General features: G+C 56.9%; 1 protein-coding gene and 1 long non-coding RNA gene across 10 annotated transcripts in view; one reads left to right on the forward strand and one right to left on the reverse strand.

Annotated features, from left to right (window-relative positions):
* Window positions 1-612: 612 nt before the first annotated feature.
* The window catches only part of ARHGEF4 (Rho guanine nucleotide exchange factor 4), a 173,934-nt gene continuing 150,364 nt past the window's right edge, over window positions 613-24,182 (reverse strand). For 4 of the 9 annotated variants that reach the window (XM_057505446.1, XM_036883981.2, XM_057505449.1 and 1 more), the window contains 10 exons: window positions 19,698-19,837; window positions 8,902-9,081; window positions 7,953-8,129; window positions 7,706-7,885; window positions 6,018-6,250; window positions 5,700-5,829; window positions 4,283-4,414; window positions 3,270-3,513; window positions 2,313-2,390; window positions 613-1,782 (listed from right to left, as the gene is read on the reverse strand). In XM_057505446.1, coding sequence (XP_057361429.1) covers window positions 1,631-1,782; window positions 2,313-2,390; window positions 3,270-3,513; window positions 4,283-4,414; window positions 5,700-5,829; window positions 6,018-6,250; window positions 7,706-7,885; window positions 7,953-8,129; window positions 8,902-9,081; window positions 19,698-19,837 — 1,646 coding nt within the window. In that variant the 3' untranslated portion in view covers window positions 613-1,630. Of the gene's footprint in view, window positions 1,783-2,312; window positions 2,391-3,269; window positions 3,618-4,282; window positions 4,415-5,699; window positions 5,830-6,017; window positions 6,475-7,705; window positions 7,886-7,952; window positions 8,130-8,901; window positions 9,082-12,633; window positions 12,846-19,697; window positions 19,838-24,182 lie in introns of those variants that run through there. The other 5 variants (XM_036883982.2, XM_057505450.1, XR_008998802.1 and 2 more) reach the window with 5 other exon arrangements.
* Window positions 17,334-19,288, forward strand: LOC118911685 (uncharacterized). Its single transcript, XR_005024537.2, has 3 exons — window positions 17,334-17,937; window positions 18,787-18,913; window positions 19,226-19,288. It is a non-coding gene; the product is annotated as an uncharacterized LOC118911685 (long non-coding RNA).

The following is a 24,182-nucleotide window of genomic DNA, read 5'->3' on the forward strand; positions in this document are numbered from 1 at the left end:
TTTGTCCTGGGGTGGGCTTAGCTGGGAGGTGGTGTAGCGTCTCACAAGTTAGGAAATGCAAGGGTCTGGCCAGAAGCCCTGTGGTGCTCAGCTCCAGTAGCCCTGGGAGTGTGAGTAGAGGCAGCAGGCTGGCGAGTGTTCCCCCAGGTGGGGGGACGGGAGGGAGGCTGCCCGTGTCCTCTGGGGAAGGCATCCTTCCCCATTCCAGAGGCGGGTGCTGAGACCCAGAAAGACTCCTGCCTGTCCCCTACACTCACACTTGCTAACTACAGCCAAACACAGACTGGGAGCAGTTGAGGCAGGCAGAGGCCGGGGTGGGAGCAGGCTTCCAGGCCCTGGGCGAGAGGGGTCAGGCCAGCTCTGTCCCGCATCTGGGCAGCTCCCTGGAGCCCGAGCCTCTGGAGCGCTGAGCTGGATCTCAGCCTCTCCACCACAGCGCTGGGGGCCTGCTCTGCAACTGGATGAGCGCCCACCCCACCTCTGGGTGCTGCTGAGCTCCTCCAACCCGTTGAAGGAGAAGCCGGGGGCAGACAGCTAGCTGGCAGCAGAAGATGGGGCTGTACAGAGGAGAAAATGCACAGACACCAACAGAAAGCACGGCTGGCGGCCAGGTGGTTTTGACACGTTTCTTTATGAAATTAAATGTGGCTTCTGGCTTGGAGAAGGTATAGTGCAAGAGTGAGTGTACGTGCTGCTGAATTCCCACGAGCTAGGGGCAGTTCGAGCTGTGCGTCCACAGGCTCCCCCCCTCGGCGTGGGCCTTCCTCCAGCCCATGTGCCAACGGGCCCCTGGCTGCGCGGTCAGCCCGACGCTGGGCTGCAGAATCCAGACCTATGGCTTCTCACGCTCACTTAGGATAAGGCAATCTTTCTGCGTCACTAACAACAATTCTTTTTCCCCACTGTTGGTAAAACAAAATCCAAGCAAAAACAACCAACCAGGTTCTGGAGGGAACTCACAGCTACCCATGGACGGGTCACAAACCCTGACAGAAGTATGCAGCTGCCTGCAGTTTTGTTTTCCTTCCACTATAAACAAACACAAGTGAAGAGGGATCTAGCAGCCAGGAGTGTCTAGAGGGGATGGGAGGCAAAACTGGTGGGCTCTGGGCCAGACGTTTTTGTGCATGGAATTCCTGCTTACCACCCTCCAGGGATGCAAGCTGCCTGGCACCGCCAGCTGGGGGCCTGCAAGGAGAGTGAGGGCAGAAGGGCACACAGCCCAGCTCTGTGGGCAGCTGAAGGCAGCAGTGGTCTCCTGCCCAGAGAGAACAGGAGGGGGGATGATTAGTTGTCCAAAGGGGGTCCGAAGCCGCCAGTCTTCTCAAGCACATGGGCCTGGTCGGTAGTTCTGAGCTGTGGCTCCCAGGAGGCTCCACAAAGGTCCAGAGGGTGGTGGGGGTGCATGTGCTGTGGGGCCACATCTCTCCAGCTGGTGTCTTCCATGGATTCGCAGTGGAGAAGAAACCAAGAACGGAGGCCCAGAACCTGGTACGTGCCGGTGGCACCGAGCGACTCCCTTGCTCAGCCCTGCTCACTTGCAGGCAGAGGGCCAGATGCGGGGCCTCAGGGAGAAGCTGGGGGCCCACTCGCAGGCAGATGCAGATAGTGCTGCCGGCAGGGCGCCAGCTCACTTGCGGAAGGGTGCCAGCCGGCTAATGCTGTGCCAAAACGTGGATGGCTTCCGCTTGGGCTCTGCCAGCACCAGGACCTGTTGCTGGGGCAGGCAGGCAGGCAGGCCCGGGTGCTTCTGGCGCGTCAGGTAGTACGGCCGGCCCAGGGCTAGGCAGGGGAGACGGCAGGGTGAGAGGTGCCCATGGGCCGGGTGCACAGGGCCATGGGGCTGGTACGGGAGCACCTTCAGGGCTCTGCATCAGACCCCCCCAGGGGGGCCACACCCAGGAGCCGGGGCCACGCTCCTGTACCCTGCAGAGGGCATGGTCTGCAGCCCGGGAAGGTGTGGGGCCCTGGAGCTTCCCATGGCCCAGGCCCTGTGCAAGGCACTGAACGGCTCTGTAGAAATGGGGATGCTGGCATCTTGCCCGGGGGTCAGGAAGATGCCTGCCAGAAAACAGCTCTGCCTGGGGACATGAGCACCAGCACCAAGGAGGGGGCCGGGGGAAAGGGGCAGCAGGAACGGCTACCACCTGCAAACGGGGGGTGGCCCCACATCACCCACCTTCGGGAACAAACACCTGCAGAGGAGGGCCCAGGAGCTAGCATAGCTGGCTGTGCTCCGGGGGGCGGGGAAGGGTTTGGCCCCGGCTAGGGCCAGGCCGCTGTGGGCGGAGGTGCGGCTGCTACCCGCTTACCTTTGGGCTTTCCAGCGGCCTGCTGCTTGCTGGCGTTCAGCATGGCCTGCTTCCTCTGCAGCTCAGTGATGGAGAAGCCTGGGAAGGAGGGGCACAGGTGAGACCCCACTTCCCTGCCAGGCCTTGGCTGCCCTTCACCTCTCCTGCCTGCTCACATGCTCTCGTGCTGTGCTTCCACCCTGGTGCCGTCCTCTGGGCCCTGCGCCTCCCACAGGCCCCAGGTGCTCAGGGTCCCATCCTGCCACAGGGACGCAGCCTCAGGCTCAGCCAGGCAGAGGGGATGCGCTGGTGTCCCCCGGGGGCCTCCTCGCACCCTCCCTGGTTCTGCCGTTTCCCTCTACTGTAGTGGGAGATGCTTTTCCAGGCCGAGTGCCCACCGGGTCACTGCCGAGTGCGAGGCCCAAGGCCCAGGAACAGGGACCCATGCAGTGGGAAGCTGCCCTGTTCAGAGGGTTGGGGGGCTTCTGGAGGTCCACACTGCCTCCCACGCTCTCCCAGGGCTGGTGCTGGAAAGGCGCTCCCTCAGGTCCCTGAAGCTGAGAGGCCCCACCCTACAGTGTGTGTGTGTGAGTGTGCATGCACAAGTGCATGCTGTGTGGTAGCAAGGCCCTCAAGCCGTGTGTGTGTGTGTGTGTGGGACCAAGGCCCTCAAGCCGCGTGTGTGTGTGTGTGTGTGTGTGTGTGTGTGCCCACGCACAAGTGCATGCTGTGTGGTAGCAAGGTCCTCAAGCCAAGTTTGTGTGTGTGTGTGTGTGTGTGTGTGTGTGTGAGTGCACGCACAAGTGCACGCTGTGTGGTAGGACCAAGGCCCTCAAGCCAAGCAGCCGACCCAGCCGACCCAGCCCTGGAGCTGACACCAGAGCCCAAGGCGCTTGGCAGTGACACAGTTTTAGGCTTCTCCTGCCCGTCAGATGCCAGGAGGGCGGCCTGGCCTCACAGAGCATGGCTGAGGCGCACCTGTGTCCTGGTCCAGCCGCACCTGCTCCCTCTCCCTGCTGAAGGCCTTGAGCCAGCGCTGCTTCTGCTCCGGCTTCCTGGCGCACAGCAGGTGGCTCTCGCCCGGGGTGCCGCAGTGCAACCGGAAGGCGTTCTTGACGTTCACGTGGAGGTCTCTGTCCTTCCCGTCCTCCAGATCCACCACCTCCAGTCCATCCATGTCCACTCGGCCCTTATAGGACAGCACGTCCCGGCGGAGAAGGTCCTGCCACAGACACTGTGAGCAGCTGGCCCAGCCTGCTCATTGGACACCTCCCTGGCCTCTGACCACTCTCCTGACCATGTCCGGGGCCCCGCCTCACCTTTGCCCTGTAACCAGAAGGCCAGTGGGCTGCATACCCACTCCCAACAGCCCTGAGTTCCTGAGAGCTGTGAGCCTGGGGCGGCCCAGGATGGCACTGAACCCAAGGCAGGGGGCTGGCTCCTTCAGTTACGTCACTACTGACTGGCTAGGGGGTTCTCGAAGGCACCCAGAATCCCATGGGTAGGCAGCCATGGGAATGGGGCCAGGCCCCATACTATATGGCAGAAAAGAGCACCAGGTCTCCTGGGGCCAGGAAGCCAGGGTTTAGGAGGGCTTCCTGGACAAGGCCACTTGGGCCTTGTTTGAAAGCTGGCACAGGACTACGGGGTTGGGAGAGGAAGCTGGGTTCTGGGGGGAGAAGTGGTGGCGTGAGAAGCAGGCAGGGAGTAGGTAGGGAGGGGGGTGTTATCAACAGCACTGGGCCCTGGTCAGGCTGAGGGCCAGCCCGTGACCCCAGGCTACCCGGCTCACTGCAGAGCACCACAGCATCCCAGCCCTAAGGGCCTGACCCAGGAGGGGCCTGATGTTCTGGGGGTTGTTGGAGACGGGCAGGAAAGAAGAATCGCCTGTGTGCGGCTCCTTTTCCCCAGGCAGCTGCCCCCAGCCCTCGGCTTCACTCCCTGCACCTGCTCCAAAGGGCCCACCCAGCAGGGCAGAGCAACTCCAGTACCTTCTTACAGTAGATGAGCTGGTGGTCAAAGAGAAAGAACATCCTCTGCTGGCTCTTGGCTTGTGGCTGTGTAACTCGAGTCAGCTCCCCCGAGTAGATGAGTTCTGAGCTTCTGGCCAGGAGATCTTCCCCCTGGGAGGCCCCACAGAGTACATGAGCAGAGCGCACCCCACCTGGGGCTTGGAGGGAGCCCCCTCTGCTGGGCCCTGTCCTGCTTCCACTGGGGGACTCCCTGCCGGCCCTGCTCTTGGGGAAGCGGTGGGGGCAGGGGCCGGTGGGGGAGTCAAAGGTGGTTTGATCTGAGCTGACTGTCCCTGTAAAGCGGGGCCCACGGTGGCCAGTGGTGTGAGAACCTGACATACGGCCAGTCTCGTCATGTAAGCGGCCAGACACGATGTCATGTAAGCGATACACACACAGATTTTGAAGACTTAATATAAAACAGTGGTATTTCACATTGATTACATGTGGAAATATTTTAGATATACCAAGTTAAGGAAAACATTGTTAGGTTTACCTGTTCCTTTTTCTTTTTTCAGACGGCTACTAGGACATTTAAGACTCCCTCTGTGGCTCACATGATACTTGGACTGGCTGGTGCTGCCCAGAATACTGAGGCCTGGCTGCAAGTTCCCCTGAGGCAGATCTTTTAGGGGCAAAGGAGGTCCTCTTTCCAGCTCAATGTACCTCAAGTCCCATTACTGGCCCTCAAACTTGCAGACTGAGCCCTGCCTGCTTGTGGTTCCTCCTGGAATTGGTAGCAGCCATTCAGTTTGATACAAGCGAGTTTGTAGGCTCCTTGGCCAGGGCTGAGCCTCAGAACCAAGCATCAGGAAAATAAAATACAAACCCCCAAAACCAGACAAAAGGCCCATTGCTCAGCCCCACACCCAGGTGTGTGGAGGTGGAGAAAACAGGACAGGAATGTCACCCTTCGTCCAAGCCTCCATTCAACGTTAGGAGACAAGGCTGGTGGGTACAAGGGGGACATACAAGCCTGAAGATCAGAACCAGGGAGCTCTGCCCAGTGGCCATTCGGTTCTGGCTGCTCTGCGGCAGGCCTGACCCTTCTCTTGAGAGTCCCAGTAGTTAACCTGGGATCTGGCCTGTCCCAAGGGTGGTCCCTCTTGCTGGCCAGCTGGCTGCACCTTGGAAGGAGCATCAGATTTTCCATGAGCCCTCAACTCTTCACCAGGAGTGAGGCAGGAGGCCTGCTCTGGGAGGCAGTACTACAGGCCTGCAGCTCAGCGCTGTGGGTAGGCAAGGAGGGGCCCAGCTTTCCTGCCGCCAGATGCCATCTGCTAGCTCCCGGGAGCATGGCTCCCTGCTTCAGCTCCCTCCCTGGATTTTCAGGGGCAGTGTGATCTAAAGGAAGGGGCCGCACCCTGCAGTATTTCCTGGGGTTTCAGGCCCTCACCTCCCAGTCCTCTATGGAGCTCTGCCACTGAGCAATCTTGTCGATGTTTTCGAGTCTCCGTTTTCGTTCATTGATGAGCTGGGCCACGTTCTTCATGGCATGTAAGGCAGCTTCCACATCCTTGAAATCCCTGGGCAAAACAGACGGAAGAGGGCTTGAGAGATGGAAAGCAGGGCCGGGCTAAGGCCCCAGGGCCCCGCAGAACTGCTTCCTCTGGGCTGTGCCCCTGGCCCATTAATGTTCTCCTCCCCCGTGCATGGGACAGTTCCATGGGCAGGGACCTTTCCCTCTGTGAAGAGCCTCCCGCCGCCGGCCTACCTGTGCTGGGGGTGCGTGTACTTGAGCAGCTCGGCCAGCTGCAGAGGGTACTTGCAGATCTTCTGCACAGGGGTCAGCAGGAAGCCATCCAGGGAGATGTCGATCATCTTCTGTAGCAGCCGGCAGGCCTCAAAGAAGTACACATACTTGCTGAGCTTGGCGAGCCGCGAGAGCTCCACGCAGGCGCTGGGATGGTTGTTGCAGTACTCGGAGTAGATCTGGAAGCCAGCTTGCTGGGAGCACAGCTGGAGGTCAGGCTGTTGCCTTCTGCTCCCCAGGCACCCACCCGGCTGGGAAGGGAGTGGACTGCCATGTCCTCTGGGGGTCGGCCTTGGGGGTCCCAGCCCTGCCTACTTGCTGCACTGGGCACAAGAGCCCTGAGCACCTGGGCCCACATGTGCCCCTGCTTCCGCCGGCTGCCTCAGCAGGGCCCGCAGCAGGTATCCCGATCATACGCCTGTTTGGGGATGAAATCAGCGATGCTAATAAGGAAGGGCTATCAAGGCCAAAAATATGTGTGAGAGACAGAAGGGGTGGGGAAAGAGAAAGGGAAGCAGGTACTGAGAGAGAAGTGGATGCCAAGGTCTGGGGTGGCGCCTCTCGGGTCGCTACCAGCCCAGTGTCTGCTTCTTCCTCATCACATTCCGGCCCCACACCTGAGGGACAGCCTCGGTCACCGGTCAACACAGTGGGGCATACATGAGACTCCCTGTGCCTCTGTTTGTAAAGTCTCCTCTGCCTGGAGACAGAGACCAGCCTGCCACTTGGTGCCTCGGGATGTCAGGAACTTTGGAGTGAAAGGCAGGTAAGAGCCACAGCTGGGCAGGTTGCTGTGGTGGTCACACTAAAGCTGATGAGTCTGGGTTCCCGGGCCTGCCCCATTTCCTGTTCCCTGTCACAACTGCCTCCTGAATCACTGGACCCAGATGCCACACTCAGGTGCCCAAGCCCCTCCCCACTCCTGCTTGGGGACAGCCCAAGGTCCCCCTCCCAGTTTTCCTCTGCCACTGAGGCGGCAGGCCTCCCCCAACCCAGCTGGTGGTAGCCAGGCAGGAGCCCACACTGTCCATTATTGGCAGGGCTGGGCATCCCTGTCAGCCCCTCAAGACTGCCACAGGAGAGGGATGAACAAGTGCCTTCCCTGTCAGGCCAGGGCCCCATCCGGCCCAGATCAGGCCAGGGAACCTTGGCTAAATGCCAGCTGGCACTCAGTGGAAGTGGGCGCTGTACATTCCATGGAAGTCAGTGCGCTCTGTGTGCTGAGCCACAGGAGCAGCCCCTAGGCGTCCAACCAGCAGCCTAGCCAGCTCCCCTCGGCCCTCTACTCTGACCCAAGCAAATCCTTCTGGGGCGATGGCCAGGGGCTCCTGCTCCAAGGCGCCTTCTCTGCCTTGGCTTGTCCCCAACAGAAGCAGACACCTCTAAATCCGTGTTGAGTGGTGGGGGCACTGGGCAGGGCATGGGGTCTGAAGTTTCTAGGCAAAGAGTAGAGTAGTGGGTGGCCTGGGCTCCAGCCTCCGGGGCCAACATCCAGAGGTGTGGGGGCCAAGGGAGGCTAAAATGCGGGGGGCCGGGGGCCCGGGGGCGCAGGTGTGGTGGGAGAGGAGGGCACGGACCCAGCGGCAGGGCCGCCCCGTGGGCTGCGGGGCAGGGAGGGCCCGGGAGGCGGGGGCGGGGGGCGCGCTCACGTGCTCCAGGAAGCAGGCGCCCAGCTCGCTGAGGTGGGGGCGCGCCCTGTTGAACCTCTGCTCCAGGGCCTGCGCGAACGCCTTCTGGCACCGGTAGATGTCCTCGATGTTCCCGAAGATGGTCCGCAGCTGCTCGTCGCTGAACATGTCGGCGCGCTTGCGGCACTGCCTGATGTAGCCCTGGGGACCAGGCGTCAGCTCTCCCTCCGCCCGCGCCCCCGCCCGCGCCCCGGCCGCCGGGCCTCACCTCGCAGATGTCGCTCAGGTGCTTGATGTAGTCCCTCTCGGTGCTGAGGATCTCGTTGATGACGTTGGTGCGCATCTGGTTCTTGCCGCTCTGCGCCTCGCTCCCGCTGTCCTCGCCCCGGCCGTCCCCGGGCCGCAGCGCCTCGTCGTCCGCGGGCTCGTCTTGGTTCACCCGCAGCTGCAGGCGACGCGTTGTCAGCGCCCCGCGCCCCGCGCCGCCCCCCTCCGTCCTCTTAGCTCTGCGCGCACGGGGCGCCGTGAGGGCAGCGCCTGCCCATGCTGGGCACTCCACGGGCCGTGCGGGCAGCCGGCGGTGGCCTGGCCTTGCCGGCTCCCTCCGTGACTAGGGACTGCTTGGGGCACAGAGGAGCCCGTCCGTAAGGGGGGCTGCGGCAGGAAAAGCAACGAACCCCAGGGCTTGGGCTCACTCTTTACCCAGCCTTTTGCAGACTTCGCCTGGATCCCCTTCTTGGAAACCAAAGGCCACCAGAGGTAGCATCTGGGTCCCCTCCCTGTGATTTCTCAGGCTAGACAACCTGTCTGCTCTTGTGTCCGCAGGTGGGAGTGTTAGCCGCCCCGGCCCCAGCCCCTGCAGCTGCTCCCACAGAGGTTGGTAAAGACTCCGGGAGCCAGCTGCCTGCGGTGGATGCGTGCTAGCACACAGATTCCCCGGGGAGGAAGCCACACCCATCATTTCTGACCCATTCCTCTCTGGCCACCGAGGGCCCCCCCGGAGGGAGGAATGGGAGCAGGGCTTGCAGTTGGTGGCTCTGCAAGAGGAAGAAGCCTGTGTCACAACTCCCTGGGCTGGCTTTCCTGACACCCACCCAGGCAGCCGGCAGCCTGTGGCCCCAGCTCAGCCCCACAGACCCTGGAGCAGCTCCAGGCTGACACTTCTGAGCAGAGCCAGTTGGCTACTTAACGGGCCTTGGCAAAGCTCAGTACCGTACCCGCACAAAGCTGGCTGGAAACCACCCCTCGCTGTCGGTGACACGGCCCCACCACCACTCTCTGTTGGTGGCATCCATTACTTCGATGACGTCCCCAGCTTTGAAGCCCAGTTCCTGGTCGTCCATGGTGACATGGTCCCAGAGTGCTTCAGCACAGACCACACTGCCATCACTGATGAGCTGCGGAGAGAGTCACAGAGAGGCAGGTCAGTGGGGTAGGGCTGCAGGGACCAGCTCAGGGGCAGGGAGCTCCTGCCCTCTGCCCCCACCCCTCAGCAGCCCTGGTTATGGCTAGACAGGCAGGGCTCACGATGAAGCCTGAAGTGGACGAGACCAATGGAATCCTGCTGAGCCACAGAATCTGTGGGGTGGGCATGCGGCTCATTCCCCTGCACAAGGCCCACCACCTCCCATCCCCACCAGCCAGTGATTACACGGTGGCCTCCCGGCCTCCCCCTTCATTTCTGCTTGGCTGCACCATGAGCTGCATTTGCGCCATGACAGCAGCTCCCTGTGAGGCTCTCCTGATGTGACCTCGGGGGGACCAGAGAGCAGAGGAAGAGGGGGCTTGCTCCTGCCTGCGGGCTTGTAGATTTGCAGTACCTGTGAGGCCCTGAAAAGAACAGTGCCACTGCCCTGGGTGCGCAGGCCCAGCCCCGGCAGAAGCGGGGTCAGGGCTTCCATGGCCTTTGAACACGTGCAGAGCCAGTTTCATGCCCCCGACCCCAGCACCAGCTCAGCTGCACCCATCCTCACAGTCCTAGGTCCCAAGCCCCCAGGGTTCTCAGTTTTAATAATTCCACCTGCTTGACTTTATTCCCCAGCTCTAGGGAGGAAGGTACATCCTACGGCTGTAGGCTACCTCGGGAATAGACACCTCCCAACTGTTCCTGTGCACCTGGCTACTGAGTCAACCACTTTATACCTGGCTGACAAATCTTTGTATTAGTATCTCTCTGCTGAAAGAATTGGCGAGGTTCTTTCTGCCCGCGTGGTCGCGGACTTCACATTGCCCCCTCCCAGGTAGCCCTCATGCTCAGCGTTCCGCTTCCCGTGGGGCTGACATCATGGGCTCAGTTTCTGCTGCCTGAATCATGAACTGCTCTGGGGATTTAGCTCAGGAGGAGGGGTGGGCTGCACAGGAGGTGAGGTCCAAGCCCCTCCGCTGGGACCAAGTGTCGCTCTGAGTCACAGCCACAGGCTGACCCTTTGGCTAAGCAGTCCAGGCTGTGGAGTACCACCAGAAAGGCCCTCTGCTCTGATTGTTTCCTCATCCAAGCTGCTTGCCCCCGCCCTGCTCACAGGTATGAGTCCTCCCTTGAATTCAGGCCCACTGGGGCCTTCCCTGGGTGTTTGCAGGGCAGTGTGCTAGGAAATGGGAACCAGAGTTAGGCCACAGCAGACTGGCTGGGTCTCCACCTGAGCGAGTTCCACGTGCTGCCCAAGAGGCCTCTGCCGTGCCCAGAATGGGCAGGGGAGGGGTGGGCCAGGCTACCCGGGCACCAGAGCCCATTCAGGCTGGGCCTTTCCTCCAGGGTAGTGCCTGAGCAAGCGCGTTCAGAAACCAACAATTGTGCATGGTTTCTTGGGTGAAACCTCCCCCAAACCCTCATGAAAGGTCTCCCCAGAATAATCCACAGTCCATGTGCAAACCTACTCTTATACCCAGCAGCTGATCAGGGGCTGTAGATTCCTGAGGCCCACCTGGACATGAGCACTGGGGGGCTGCCTGCTCCTCAAGAGACCACTGCACTCACACCCGCTAAAAGGACCTACTACAGGCACATCTTCTGCAGGGAGGCCTGGCCCCCAGGATGGAGCACTCTGGACTGAAACACAGATGAAATGAGACAAAAGGATGCAGCAAAGCTGCATAAGGAGTGTGTGTGACCACAAGTGACTGTCCCCATAAGGACAGAGGGCAAAGGTGACCATGGGTGAGTGTGAGCATCAGGGCAGAGTGCATGTGGGACCTCCGGCGATTGTGTGCACCAGGTTGGAGGTGTGTGACTGACCACAAAGATTGTTTTGAGTGATGAGTTACTGAGACAATGGAAGGGTTCACTCTTGGAGTTTCTTAGGCAAACTGACATTTGGATCTATCAGGGAACAGGACTTCTTGCTTAAGCTGTAGTTTTGATCCTGGAGAAGTGGGTGTTGCAAGCCTCCCTCTTGCTGCACCCCTGCCAACAGTCACCTGCCCGCACACACTCACATGCTGGGTGATGCCACATTTGGCTCTCCCAAGAACAATATGCTAGATTGCTGGGACTGCTACCCATCCTCAGGTGTACCTGCCACACACACGGGTGTCCAGGCCAGCATGCAGGCTGCCCTCACTGCTGAGCCCAGGCAGGGAGTAAGCCATGCAGACACACCCCACACAGCTTGGCTGCCCAGGAGCTCCCTTCCCAGTTGTTCCCACATGGTATTAACCAGGTTGGGCATCTCCTCATCCCCCCAGTTTCCTCAGAGCCCCTCTTATAAGCCCCATGGGAAACGGAACACTTCTGCTGCCTTATTCTGCCAGCCCTTTCAAAGACCTGGTTTCCCATAGCTGCCTGGGGAAGGGCTCTGTGTGTGGGGCAAAGAGAAAAGGCTTCCCGGAGACCAGGGTTCCTGACCCCTGTATGGGCAATCCCATACCTGCCCAGTCTCCCAGAAGCCCTTGGTGGTGGGGGGAGGGATTCGCTGTCTTTGTCACTTCCTTGTCCCAGTACCTTCTCAGGTACAGGAGACACCTGACAGACACACAGCCATGAGCAACCCCCTCCCCACTGATGCCCAGAGTACCGATTCGCTCATCTGTGTAGATCCGCAGATGGGAGGTACTGTGATGAATGACAGAAACGACATTGACCATTTATGTGCTGTCACCAAGACAAAAGGTAGCTCCAAGAGGTCACTCTACCTCCAGGACAGCCCAGAGGCCTCCAGGGCACAGTGGGTGGGTTTCTGGGCAAGGGCCCTCCCTGGTGCTCTGGGTTGCTGCTGCACAGAAGCCAAGACTCTAGACCAGCAGGCCAACCGTCCAAGTCTGGCCTGGCCTGGCAGTTGGGGATAGAGGCTCGCTCTGAGGCATGGGGTGTTTATGTGGGGGCCGGAGAGAGGCTGTCCCAGTGGAGGGGCAAGTTCAAGGCTAAGACAAGTCAGCGGCAGGGGGCAAGATCCCCTCCTGTACCGCTGAGATTTGGACAGGTCTGGGGAAGCCAGGCTCTGCCGTGAGGTGCCCCTGATGGCCACCCAGCACCCTCCCTCATCTCTCTCACGTGCAAGGTGGTGGACTATTCCATCCGACAGTCTGGGGAGGAGGGTGGCTGGGCTCTGGCATCCTCGCAGCCCGTGGGCAGGGGTGTTCAAAATGCCCACCTGCAAGGGTCTCAGGGGGCTCTGCCTGTAGTGGGGGACACGCTGAGACCCCTTATCTTAAGCCTACAATGGGAAAGCAGTGGCAGGTAACATGTGCAGAGCCCACTCAAACCACACTGACAAGCGTGTCCAGGTCCGCTCCTGCGGTCACATGCGCCCTTCCGACAACCACAGACAGCGGCGCACAGCTGCGTCCGCATCCTCAGCTATCCGAGACGCGCCATTTTAGTTACACACCGCGCGGGGGACAGATGCAGGGACCCCACAGCACCGGTCGCCACGCCCGAAGCACCGCACGCACGCGCCGCCTACCGGGCGCGGGGCTGCGGGCTGGACGCGGCGCGCCGGGCGCGGGCCACTCACCCGAGCGCGCTGGCGCTCAGCGGAAGGCCAGCAGGAAGATGAGCACGACGTTGATGAGGACGAGCAGCGCCAGCACGGCGAAGACCACCACGCGCTGGGCGCCCGGGGGCAGGTTGCAGCGCAGGACGGCGCGCAGGGCGCTCCCGGGGGGCGCGGGGCGGCGCCGCGGCTGCGGGGCCCTTGCCATGGCCCGGCCCGGCTCCGGCCGCGGAGCGGGCGCGCTCGGTGGGGCGGCGCGGGGCGGCGGGGGGCGGGCGGGGGGCGGAGCCGCCTGCGGGGCGCGGAGCCGGGCCCCGCCGCAGCCTGACGTGCGCGCCCCCCGCCGCCGGCCGCGCTCCGCCCCGGCGCCCCGGGCGGGCCGCGCACCTCAGCGCCCCGTCGGCTGTCGGGGCGCCCGCCGCGCGCAGCCACCCCCGTGGTGCCGGGAACCCGCAGGCGCACGCACCCCGGGGCCACGGGGTCGAGCCGGGCACCTGGTCCCTGCCCGAGCGCTGCCCTGGGCTCCGCGTCCCGCGTGAGCGAAGGCGGCTCGGCCAGGTGGGCGAGCTCGCCCAGCGCAGAGTCGCGCAGGAAGGCGGGGGGCGGGCTGCGGTTCGAGCGCCGGACACCCCGCGACCTGATCCAGGCTGCTGTGCTCCAGGGAGGCCCCGACACGCGACCCTCCTCCCTGACCGTCAGCGCATTCCTTTGGGAAAGCAGCCGGCTTCCTGAGCTGCTAACCACCGCCCCGCCCAGTATCACTGAGGTGTGCCTGACAAATAAAATGGTACGTAGTTAAGGTGTGCAACTCGATGTTTGGCTGTACACCTACATTATTAAGTAATCAGCACAAACTCACCTAACGTAGTGACCATTTTCTATCACCACGTCCACCTCCTCACACACTGACCATTTTTCGTGTGTCTGGTGACAACACTCAAGATCTAACCACTTAGCAAATTTCAAGTATGCACTAAAGTAGTATTGTTAACTACAGTCATCATGCTGTACGTTGACCTATAGAACTTACTCATTTTGCATCACTGAAACTTTTACCCTTAGGCTAAATATTCCCATTTCTGCCTCCCCCAGCCCCCTGGCAACCGCCGTTCTCTTCTCTGCTGCTGGGAGTTTGACTTTTAGATTTCACGTATAACTGAGGTCATGTGGTGTCTGTCTTTGCGTCTGCTTATTTCATTTAGCATGTCCTCCACCTCCATCCATGTGGTAGAAAACGGCTGTATTTCCTTTTCTTTAACGCTGAATAATATTCCATTGTATATATGGCCCATTTTTTTTATCCTTTCACCTGTTGACTGACAGGTAGGTGTTTCCATGTCTTGGCTATTGTGAATAACGCTGCAATGAACATGGGGGTGCAGATTTCTCCTTGAGACCCTGATTTCATTTCATTTGGATATATCCCCAGAAATGGGATTGCTGGATCACACAGATCTGTTCTCAATTTTCTGAGGAAACTCCCTACAATGTTTTCCACAATGGCTGTGCTCCCTTTTCTCCACATCCAGGCCAACACTTCTTTCTGGTAACAGTCATTCTAACAGCTGTGCAGTGATACCTCACTGCGGTTTTGACTTGCATTTCCCTGAGGATTAGTAACATTGAGCATCTTTTCATGTGCCTGTTGGCCATTTGTATGTCTTCGTTTGAGAAATGTCTACTCAGGTCTTTTGCCCATTTTTTAAATTATTATTTTGCTACTGAGTTGTATGAGTTTCTTATATGTTTTGGATATTGACCCTTTATCAGATTTGCAAATATATTCGCCCACTTCACAGGTTGCGTCTTCGCTGTTGTTTCCTTTGCTGTGCAGCAGCTTTTTAGTTTGATGCAGTCCCAGTTATTTTTACATTTTCTACCTGTGCTTTCCATCATATCCAAAAATATCATTGCCCAGACCAATGTCAAAAAACTTTCCCCGTTTTCTTCTAGTAGTTTTATTGCTTCAGGTTTTATATTTAAGTCTTTAATCCATTTTGAGTTTATTTTTTTCTATGGTATGAGATAAGGATCCAATTTCATTTTTCTGCATGTGGTCAGCAGCTTTTTAAAAACCCTGTTTCAGGTAAACCTAGGGTTTTCCACTGACTCCCTGGCAGAGCATGCAACCTTACCTCTGTAGTCATGTCTCATGTGCAGACATCTCTCATTCCACCCACAATGGGGGGCCCTGTCACCATCACCGTGCCCCTCTGATGGGCCAGAAGGCTACAGCTGAGGGGAAGGAGGAGCCCCAGGGTGTGTGCAGTAGCTGGTATTCACCTGCCGGGACTTTGCATGTTCAGGGTCCATGCACACTATTGCTCGGTGCGAGTGAGCAAGCGTGCATGAGTGTGCTGACGGAGAGCAGCAGCCTGCTCCAGCCCCAGTGGGTGTGGGGCATATGTGCACATGCAGGTGCCTGTGGCCGTGGCAGAGGGCCCAGGAGTATGTCCAGAGAGGCTGCCTGTCCACCCAGATCTGAAGGTTCAGCCTGGCCCCATCTGTCTGGCCGGGAGAAACAGTCTTCTTTGTGTTCCTGCCCAGTTCTTCAGAGAACTAGGCTCAAGATTTGTCCCTCACATTCTCAGAGGGGTTTGGGGGAACAGAAGGCATTCCTGTCACCCCAAGTCCCAGTGCTCCTCTGGCAAGACTGTACAGTGTGCCTTCTGGGAGGGTGTGGCTCAGAACCCCTCACTTTGAGTCTGACGTTTCATTGTGCTCCTGTGGTCGCCCCAGGAAGGAGGGCACAGCAGCCTGTGTGTCCTCTGGCACCTGGACAGGGCAGTTCCAGGAGCCCCCTGGTCAGTGCAGGGCTGAGCAGCACCACCTGCTGTGCTGGCCCCAGGGGCTGCCCTGGGGGCTTCGCCATGGCCGTCCTGGGACAAGGCTTCTGCCCCATGCAGCTGAGCAGCCTGTGGAGGGTTTAATGTGGCAGAGGAGCCTCTGACCTGGGCCAGGACCCCGGACTGAGAGAGAGCCTCCGTCTGGCCGGGTACCCAGCCTTTAGAGGCCTGTAATCTGGGTGCACACAAGGAAGACAGTGGCAACAGGCTTTGTGCGTGTCCTGCGTGTTTCATGACTGAAAACAAAGCCAAAAAAGCTTGAAAACAAAGGCCTGGGCCCTAGAGAAGTTCACGCTGGACCTGCAAAGCTGGGTGGGTGGGTCTGCGGACCTGCCGGGGTGGCAGGACTGACACAGAGGTGGGGGGACATGTGTCCGCCAGATGACGGATGAGCCCCCAGCACCGGGGTTCTGGCTGTGCTGGCCAGGAGACAGCAGGTACCCAGCCTCTGGGCTGCAAGCTGCTGTTGCCCCGCCTCCCGGAGTCCTAAGTCGGCTGTCGTCCAGCAGCAGGGCACACCCAGGGTGCTGGGGTCCTGGCCAGTACTGTCCTCCTCCCTGGGGCCAGGGAAGGCGTACTAGAGCCAGCTCAGGCCTGGGGTCATGGGCACCGGAAGACAGGGACACCAGGAGAGGAAGTCAGACTGACTCCACCGAGGGGCGGCGACGAGCTGGCCTCATGTCCTGCAGTGTCCTCTGGTTGTCCTGCGACTCACTGCAGGCTGTCTTCTGTCCTCGGTGACCCAGGCCAGGGGGTGGGGGCGGGTGCTGGCCCACTGACTGGCAGCACCCTTCATGTTCCAGGCCCAGGTAGCAGGGCAAGGACTGTCTCTCTCTCCGGCTGGGGCTTAGCGCTCCTCAGCGGGGTGATCCAGGAGCTACCCCAGCGCCCCCGCCCTCCTGGAGCCGGGCCATTGGAGCGGCTCTGCACACAGCGCTTTGGGGACCTGGACACACCACCGCACTCAAGGACCCGCAGCGCCTGGCAGGCCGAGCGGAAGGCCCGCTCCACGCACACGGCCTGCTTTAGCGCAGCTTGGCCTGGCCTGTGGGAGGCACTGCTTTCCCCAGAGCCTGGTTCGGAGACCCTGGGCCTCCGGGCCAGGAGCTGTACCCTCCTCCCCTCCAGTCCCACGCGCAGCTTGCGGGGACAGGGCAGGAGCTGCGTGGAGATGAAAAGGCAATGTCTGCCACACACATTCCCACTTAACAGCCCTCAACTTCTCCAGAGAAGCCTCCCAAGGCCAAGGGTCCCTCAGGCCTGATGGAAGAGACAACAGCCCAGCCCAGCAGGGCGTGCGCAGAGCCTGGGGCCTGGGCAGGGTGGAGGAGGGTGAGGACAGGCCCAGCCCTGGTCTGAGAGGCCCTGGGCACTGCTGGGCGGGGCAGGTAAGTCATCTCCTGGGACAGCCGCGAGGAGCAAGGCGTAGGGAGGCAGGCGAGGGGCCGCTCCACCCATCCGGGCATATGGAGCAGGGAGGGGGCCTGCCCCCCACACAGCCCTGCCCCTTCCACATGGTGGAACCCCAGGCCTGGGACTTACACATTAGAGGCTCACTAAACAGGTGTCACGGGCCTGCACCATGCACGCGTACCCCCCACAGCCACTGCCTCCGTGTGCACGCGCCTGGGCACTCCGTCACCCCTGTGTGCCCAGGCTAGAAAAGTGCTTCGCTCTTCTCCCCACGTCCAGTCCTCTTGAGGCCACAAGGTTTGGGCTCCCTTCTGCTTAGGAGACTGAGAAGTTGTCTCTCCTTCGGAAGTCAATATGAACAAGAAAGTGGCACAGTGCTCACATGGTTTGAAAAGACAGAAGTATGTGAATTTAGCGTGAGCCAAATATTATTTAGTACGGTCTTTTCTCTGGTATCTGTTGCTTCTGTAATTTCCAAGTGTGGACCTCATGCTGACCCCAGCAGCCCTCACCGAGCAGGCAAGCCGACAGTGAGTGGCCGAGGGGCCGGCAGGTGCACAGCGGGACGCTCCTGCTCTCCAAGGCCAGGGGGACTGGCCTCTCACTGGAGTCGCCTTATATCTCTTCAGGGTTTCTGGTGAAGTGAGGCCACTTGATGCTGCTGACCAATCATTACCCCATACACTCAGGCACAGGGATCCTCTTACAGCTGCCAGGGGGGCCCAGGGACCACACCCACCCCACAAGGAAGCCGAGGCCCCAAAGGGACTGGTTTGCCGGAGGCCCTTCTAGAGCGGTGGCAGGAGGGTCAGACCCAGGGCCCCAGCCCTCGTGCCTTGCTGCCTATCTGCATTGGGGGCCAGAGGTGCTGGCAGTCTCCTGAGGGAGCGCAGCCTGGCAGGTGCCGTGCAGGTCCGGGGCCCTGCGGCGGCTTTTTGTGCCATTGGAGGGGTTCCCTCCACCTGACCCACTGACGGACTGTCATTCCCTACAGGGCCTGGAAGAGAAGTACCCTGAGAAGCACTGAGCGCTCCAAACGTCAGACACAACATTGCCACACTGCCTGGTAACCTCAAAGAAAAGACAGGCCTTTGAACCAAAGAGGAAACAAATTCTCCAAGCAGCTAAAATCAGTGCTCCCCAATTCATAGTCTAAGTTACCCTCCTTGCTCTCGAGGGGGGTCCTCTGCCAGAGCCTGTTCATTTGGAGCAGTCCTGGCCCATGGCGTTCCTCGTCCAGAGCACCTTAGAAGGACCGACTTGTCAAGGGGGCCCTCCTCGCCAGCAGCAAAAGATGTGCTGGACCAACGGTTCCAGCCAGTGGCAGACGTACACTCTAAAAGCAGACACGGAGCTCAGTGACGTGGCCCTGGTGCCAGCCAACCACAAGCACCTCTCAGAGGCCCTACATCTCGGTGTTGGAATTCCTTCTTCAGCACCATCCTTGTCACTGCGGGTTTAATGAGAACCCACCACGTGCCAGGTTATTTCCACTCACCGTTTCAGTCGGTCCTCACGTAACCATGGTTACCATGCAGTACTTACAGGGGAGCAAGCCAGGGTGCAGAGGGTTGCCTGCTCAGAGCTGCACACCTGGTTGCTGGTAGGGAGGATCTCCCAGCCAGGCCTGGGGGCCCACTGCCCAGGGCCCCCCACTCCACCATGCTGCATCCCACCGGTGCTGTGGCCCAAGGCTGAGGAGGGCAGCCCGAGTCTTCGGGGAAACGCAAACTACACCTGGGAGTTCTGCTCACAATGACATAACTTTAGAACATCTTCCACTCAAAATAGCTTATGAGAAACCCTTGAGAGGCTTTAGTGATTGGGAAAATCAACTTATTTGGATGTCTATTCCTTATGCATCATTGATTTTGAAGAAAGCATTATTTAATGACTCTCTTAAACCATTATTCAGAGCTGGGCCTGCAAGATGAGTCCATCCACCACGGACAGATGGAGCGGGTAAGGAAGACCCCACACGCCTCAAGGGATTCTGAGAAGCCTGCCAGCCTATTCGTGCACAGAAAGGCTCAACGCCACTGGTAAATTGATCCCCTCCTAGAAAGAAGTGTCATGGGCGCTGCACGGTGGCGGGCGGTGAGGTTCTGGTTAGTGAAATACACAGTGCATGGTGTGCAGGAGAGCGTGGTGCCTCACGGAGGAGGGCAGTGCCCACTAGCCACCGCTGTGTGCCGTAGACTGTCCACACCACATGGGAAAGAAGAGGGAGGAATAGCAGTGAGAAAAAGAGAGTCAAGGTCTCAAATCTCTCTCCTTGGAGAATAGAAAGAACTTGGTCTGAGAACCAGCTTTGCCTAGATTAGATTTCTTACAGATTTCTTCTGTTTCGGTAGGAACAGCAAAAACAAAAAAGTATCTTGCACACGGTTGTCCTGGCAACAGTGATACTTTTTGAGCTCCTGCAGCCAATAGGCATGAGGGGTTCACTTGCCTTGCCCTGGGTCCTGCCCAGACAGCATGTGGGAGGGTCAGGGTGCTAAGCCCTGGCCTCTCTTCTACCAGGCAGAGCATCTTCTGTCCCAGATGGCTTTTCAGGGGCTGCCTGATAGGACTGATCAGCACATTCACACTGTAGGTGCTGAGCATTGTGCTTGCTATTCTGGGTTCCCTGGAGGCCCCTTGAGGGCAGAGGGGAGGGTCCTGCATTGGCACAAGCTCTGCTGGTGGTCTGCACATTCTACAGTGAGAGCCACATGCTGAAACTGCTAAGTGCACACCAGGGCCACCGTCATCTGCTTAGACGTCCTGGCCTGCATGAGCAATCTGCCCCAGCCCTGCCCTTCACCCCCTCAGCCCTGCCCCTACCTCATTGATGGCCAGCTGCTCTCCGCCCCCTCCAGGGTGGCTGTAGTGGTGGCTGGAGCCGTGCACGTCCTCGTACAGGTCCTCCTCGCTCCCCGCCTCATCAGCACGGATGGCCGTGTCCAGAGCTCCATCGGGGATGGCTGGAAGGAGAGACACCGGCTGGCAAAGCGGAGCTGAGGGAGGGGCACTGGGCAAGGAGCTGAGCCTCTGCAGGGTAGATGCTCCACTGAGAGGACGGACACCTAGAGGCTTGGTTCTCAACCATTCTTTGCACAATTGTGGTCTGGCTGAAAGTGTGCCCTGGCTGGCTTTCACACCATCCCATGAGACCCCTCCCCGCAGTCCCCAGCACCTCCCCAAGCAAGGACACACAGACAGCCACCCCGGCATGATGTGCAAGGGCCCCTTCAGGCAAATGCAATTCAGAACTATTTCCCACCGTGTCAGCTTCAGAGTAAGGCCCTTTTGAAAAATGCTAACAATTTATTCTGAAATACATAAGAAGGAATATGTTTTATACACATTTAAATAGAGTTTGAAAATTAATAAGGTCAACAGTCATAGTACTTAGCATCCTCTTAAGAAAAATACCAGATTCTTGGAGTCCAACCACCTGGAAACCCTCCTCCAATCCCGTTCCCCAGTCTCTCCTTGGGAGATATCCAATATGTCAAACTTTATAAATCATATTCATGCTTGTCTTTGCTTTGGCACTTACTTCTGGGAGGTTTGCATAGTCTGACCCTGTGTTAATGAAATACAGAGAAATTTTTCTTCTCTGACTGGCTCTTTTTACTCAGCTGCTCATGTAGTTGTGACTGATTCATTCCCATAGGTGTGTTAGGCGGAAAAATAGATAGGAAAGGGTGGAGGGAGAAAGGCCAGTAAAGCCCACTAAAAGGGACTCAGAGAGTTAATCAGATAAAACCAGAGATCCAGAAAGGGCTCACAGAGCTCATGAGTTAATCAGGTGACACTCCAAAGGCCAGGAGTGACTTAGAATGTCCGGATATTCCCCAGATAAAGAAAAGTATCCCAGCACAGCCCATCTCTTCATCGTCTCAATTAGATCATGCCTTTGTAAAATCTACTTAGCATGCATAAAAGGCCCAGTTTATTCTTTAACTTAACCTATATGCTGCTTTTTCCTCTTCCTCCAGCCCCTTAATCAAGTAACTTTGTAACCAGGAGACAGACCTCAGAAGTGTAAACAAACCTATGTGGACAAAGAATGCCAGGATCCGGACCAACACAGTCACCTAAATAACCCTATTATTAAGAAAAAACATCAAAGGAATTATGAATCACCTGTATACATCATGCCTTATGCTGATCCTTACCCAGAAAGCCCTATAAAACCCCAGACGTCAAACCCTTAGGTGCACCTCCTCTCTGGGGCTGCCCATACTCGCCTTTCTCTGAGTGTGTCACTCTCTCTGTCCTCCTTCAGATAAGTAGGGAGGGGCTCCTGAGAGCTCTGACTTTGGCTTGCAAGTTCCTGTCACCTGGGTGACCTGGATGGACTGCAGATGTACAAGCAATGCTCCTTAGTAGCCTGCCTGAAAATCTCCTTTCGTTGCCTCTGGGAAATTCTCAGAACATAATTTCACTCCATCCAGTGTTCAGTGGCTCCCCCAAATCCTTGGGTGGTAGGGGCTTAGCTCCCACACAGTGCAGATTCAAGCAGGCACTGGACGCCAGGGGACACTGGCTTTGGGAGTTGGCAAGAGATTATGCCCTGTGCCGAGCAGCAGTTCAATGAGCTTCCCTTTCCTCCCTCTGTTTTTCCTTCCTCTCTGCTTTATTCAAGTAAACCTGCCTTTGTCTGTCTTGACTCTGGCCCCCTCCTCCCTTTGAGTTTAATCAAACAAACCTGCCCTTATCTACTTTGAACCTAGCCCACCCCTCCTTTGGAGTGCATTCAAATAACACTTCTGCTGTGTCTTTGCCCTTCAGTTTTCTGTTGCGGCAGGGACAAGAACCGAGGACCACAAACATAACCCCCAACAGATGCACAGTCTTGCATTTTACTAATGTAATCTCACAGGCATCACATTTTACATCTCCATTGTGCCTTTGGAGAATGGGGGCTGGTTGCTGGTGTGGACTCTGGTGCCGCAGGCATATCTACGCTCCTCCTGGTCCAGCGTTTCTCTCTGATGGGGTTTCTCAAATTTCTTTTTCATTACTGACCCCCTAAAGAGACTTTCACTCACTGTTTTCCTAATCCTCCCAAGGAAATTTTAAACCACAAATACACTGCCTATTTTTTATGTCCTCTGGCTCTTTGGAGGGCTACAAACCATTGCAATAACTAAGTTTTTGCCTCTTTTGGTGAAATCATTACTCCTGTTAGGAATTCACGCTTTAGGTATAAACACCTGGGTGTGGCATTCTTGGGTCTTAGGGTTGCCAAACTGTACTCTCACTTCAGGCCACTGACAGTCTGTGTGAACATTCTCTTTGCTGCACCCCAGCCAGCTCTCAGGATTGGCACTGTCAGGCATTTTAATCTTTGACAGGCTGATGGGCATCAAATGGTTTCTTACTATAGTTTAAATTTACATTTCTCTGATTACTAATGAGTTGAACATTTTATCTAGGTTTATAGGTCATTTGTATTTCCTTTTATATGTCTGTGTCTATTATCTTTAGTGTAATCAGTGATGTGGAAAATGTATTTCTATGTATTTATGTATACATGTATGTACACTTCCTCCCCCTCCATTCTGGATACTAAATTTTTGTCACCCATATGTATCCTAAATATCTTCTTCCTGTGTGTGGCTTACCTTGTCTCTTTGAGGTGCTTTTGATGAACAGAAGGTTCTCAATTTCAATATACACAAATTTATCAATTTTGTTCTGTGTGGTTTTTATTTTTTGTATTTGGAACCTCTTCCCTACCTCAAAGTAATAGAGATATTCTCTTTAATATATAAAGTTCCAAATATATATGTTGGGAATATATATATTAGAAATGTGTATATTCCAAATGTATCTTCTTTACATATATATATATATGTTATTCTTTAATATTTTACAGTTTTTATTTTGCCATTTCAGTTTTTAATGCACTTGGGAATGATTTTTGCATATTGTGAAGGTTGGGTTCTGTGATATTGTGATTCACAACAAGAAATATGTATTTGATCATTGACCCTTTCCTGGCACAGAGCTCCTAAAACTCTTGGAATTTCCTATGATAAGAGTGAAAAAGGTTCTTTTGTTACATTAATGAAGGGGGACTTTCTGAAAGCCCTCAGGCAGTCTTGGGGGGCTTATTGCCAGGGAGGCCAGGTCTGATTAGAGAGTTGGAACTTTCATTTGCACCCAGGATCCCGGAGAGAAGGGCAAGGAGCTGCAGGTTGAATCAACTGCCAATGGCTGATGATTTAATCAATCATGCCTATGCAGTGAGGCCTCCATAAAGCCCAAAGGAGGGGACTGCAGAGCTTCCAGTTGGTGTGGGCATGGGCATTTCATGCCCTTCCCCCAGGCCTTGCCCTATGCATCTCTTCCTTCTGGCTCTTCCTGAATTATATTCTTCTCTAATAAACCAGTGATCTAGTAAGTAAAATATCTCTCTGAGTTCTGTGTACTGCTCTAGCAAACTAATTGATCCTAAGGCAGGGGCCACTGGAACGTCTCATCTATGGCTGGTCAGCCAGGAGCACCTTGGGCTAGCAACTGGCCTCTGAAGCCTTGCAGGACTGAGCCCTTGACCTGTGAAATCTGATGCTTTCCAGGTAGATGATACCAGAGGGAAGGGAAAAATTCAAAGATGTCCTAAATTAAGTGACCTAAGGGCCGGAGGATGGGGGAGACATGCAAGGGAAGGTCATCAGGCAATTGGCTCTGGCCTTAGCTAACCAGAGACTCCAGCTCCTGGAATGAAGTCATTTCAGTAATTAAGTAGAAGCGCCCCAGAACCGCTGCCTCCCCCTTACAGGTGACCGTCCCTGACCAATGTCCAATAACCAATTCACATGCCGTGGACTGACCACCTAAACTGGGGACTTTCATGTTAGCCTACCTTCCTTATCTGTAGTCAATGTACCTAAATTTAAACGACTTACTTTCCTTGAGACTCCTTACAAATGCACCCTGTTTCTTGAGTCTGGCAGATAAGTTGTTTTCTGTTAAATGGCCTTGCTGCTGGGGAAGCCGAAATTTCCTGCCCCAGGAACTCAGTCCTTTTTCTGGCTAACATTGGTAATGGTTCAATAAACCCTTTTATTTCAGAGTTCTGTCTCTGGAGTTTTTGAATTGTCACAGAATTGAGTTGTAGGTCACCCTGCTGTGTCTGACAACTGCTTGGTGGTGTGGGACATTCCCCCCCTCCCCCCACCACAACACACATCAGAATTGGGTCCAGAACCTTTAGAATCCAATTTCAATTTTCTGTAAGGATGATCGTTGTCTTCAGCACCACTTATGGTACAGGCAGTCCTTTCCTATGGATTCACAATGCTCAGTCCTTAA

Source organism: Manis pentadactyla, chromosome 8, assembly GCF_030020395.1.
Source record: "Manis pentadactyla isolate mManPen7 chromosome 8, mManPen7.hap1, whole genome shotgun sequence".
Classification (NCBI taxonomy): domain Eukaryota; kingdom Metazoa; phylum Chordata; class Mammalia; order Pholidota; family Manidae; genus Manis; species Manis pentadactyla.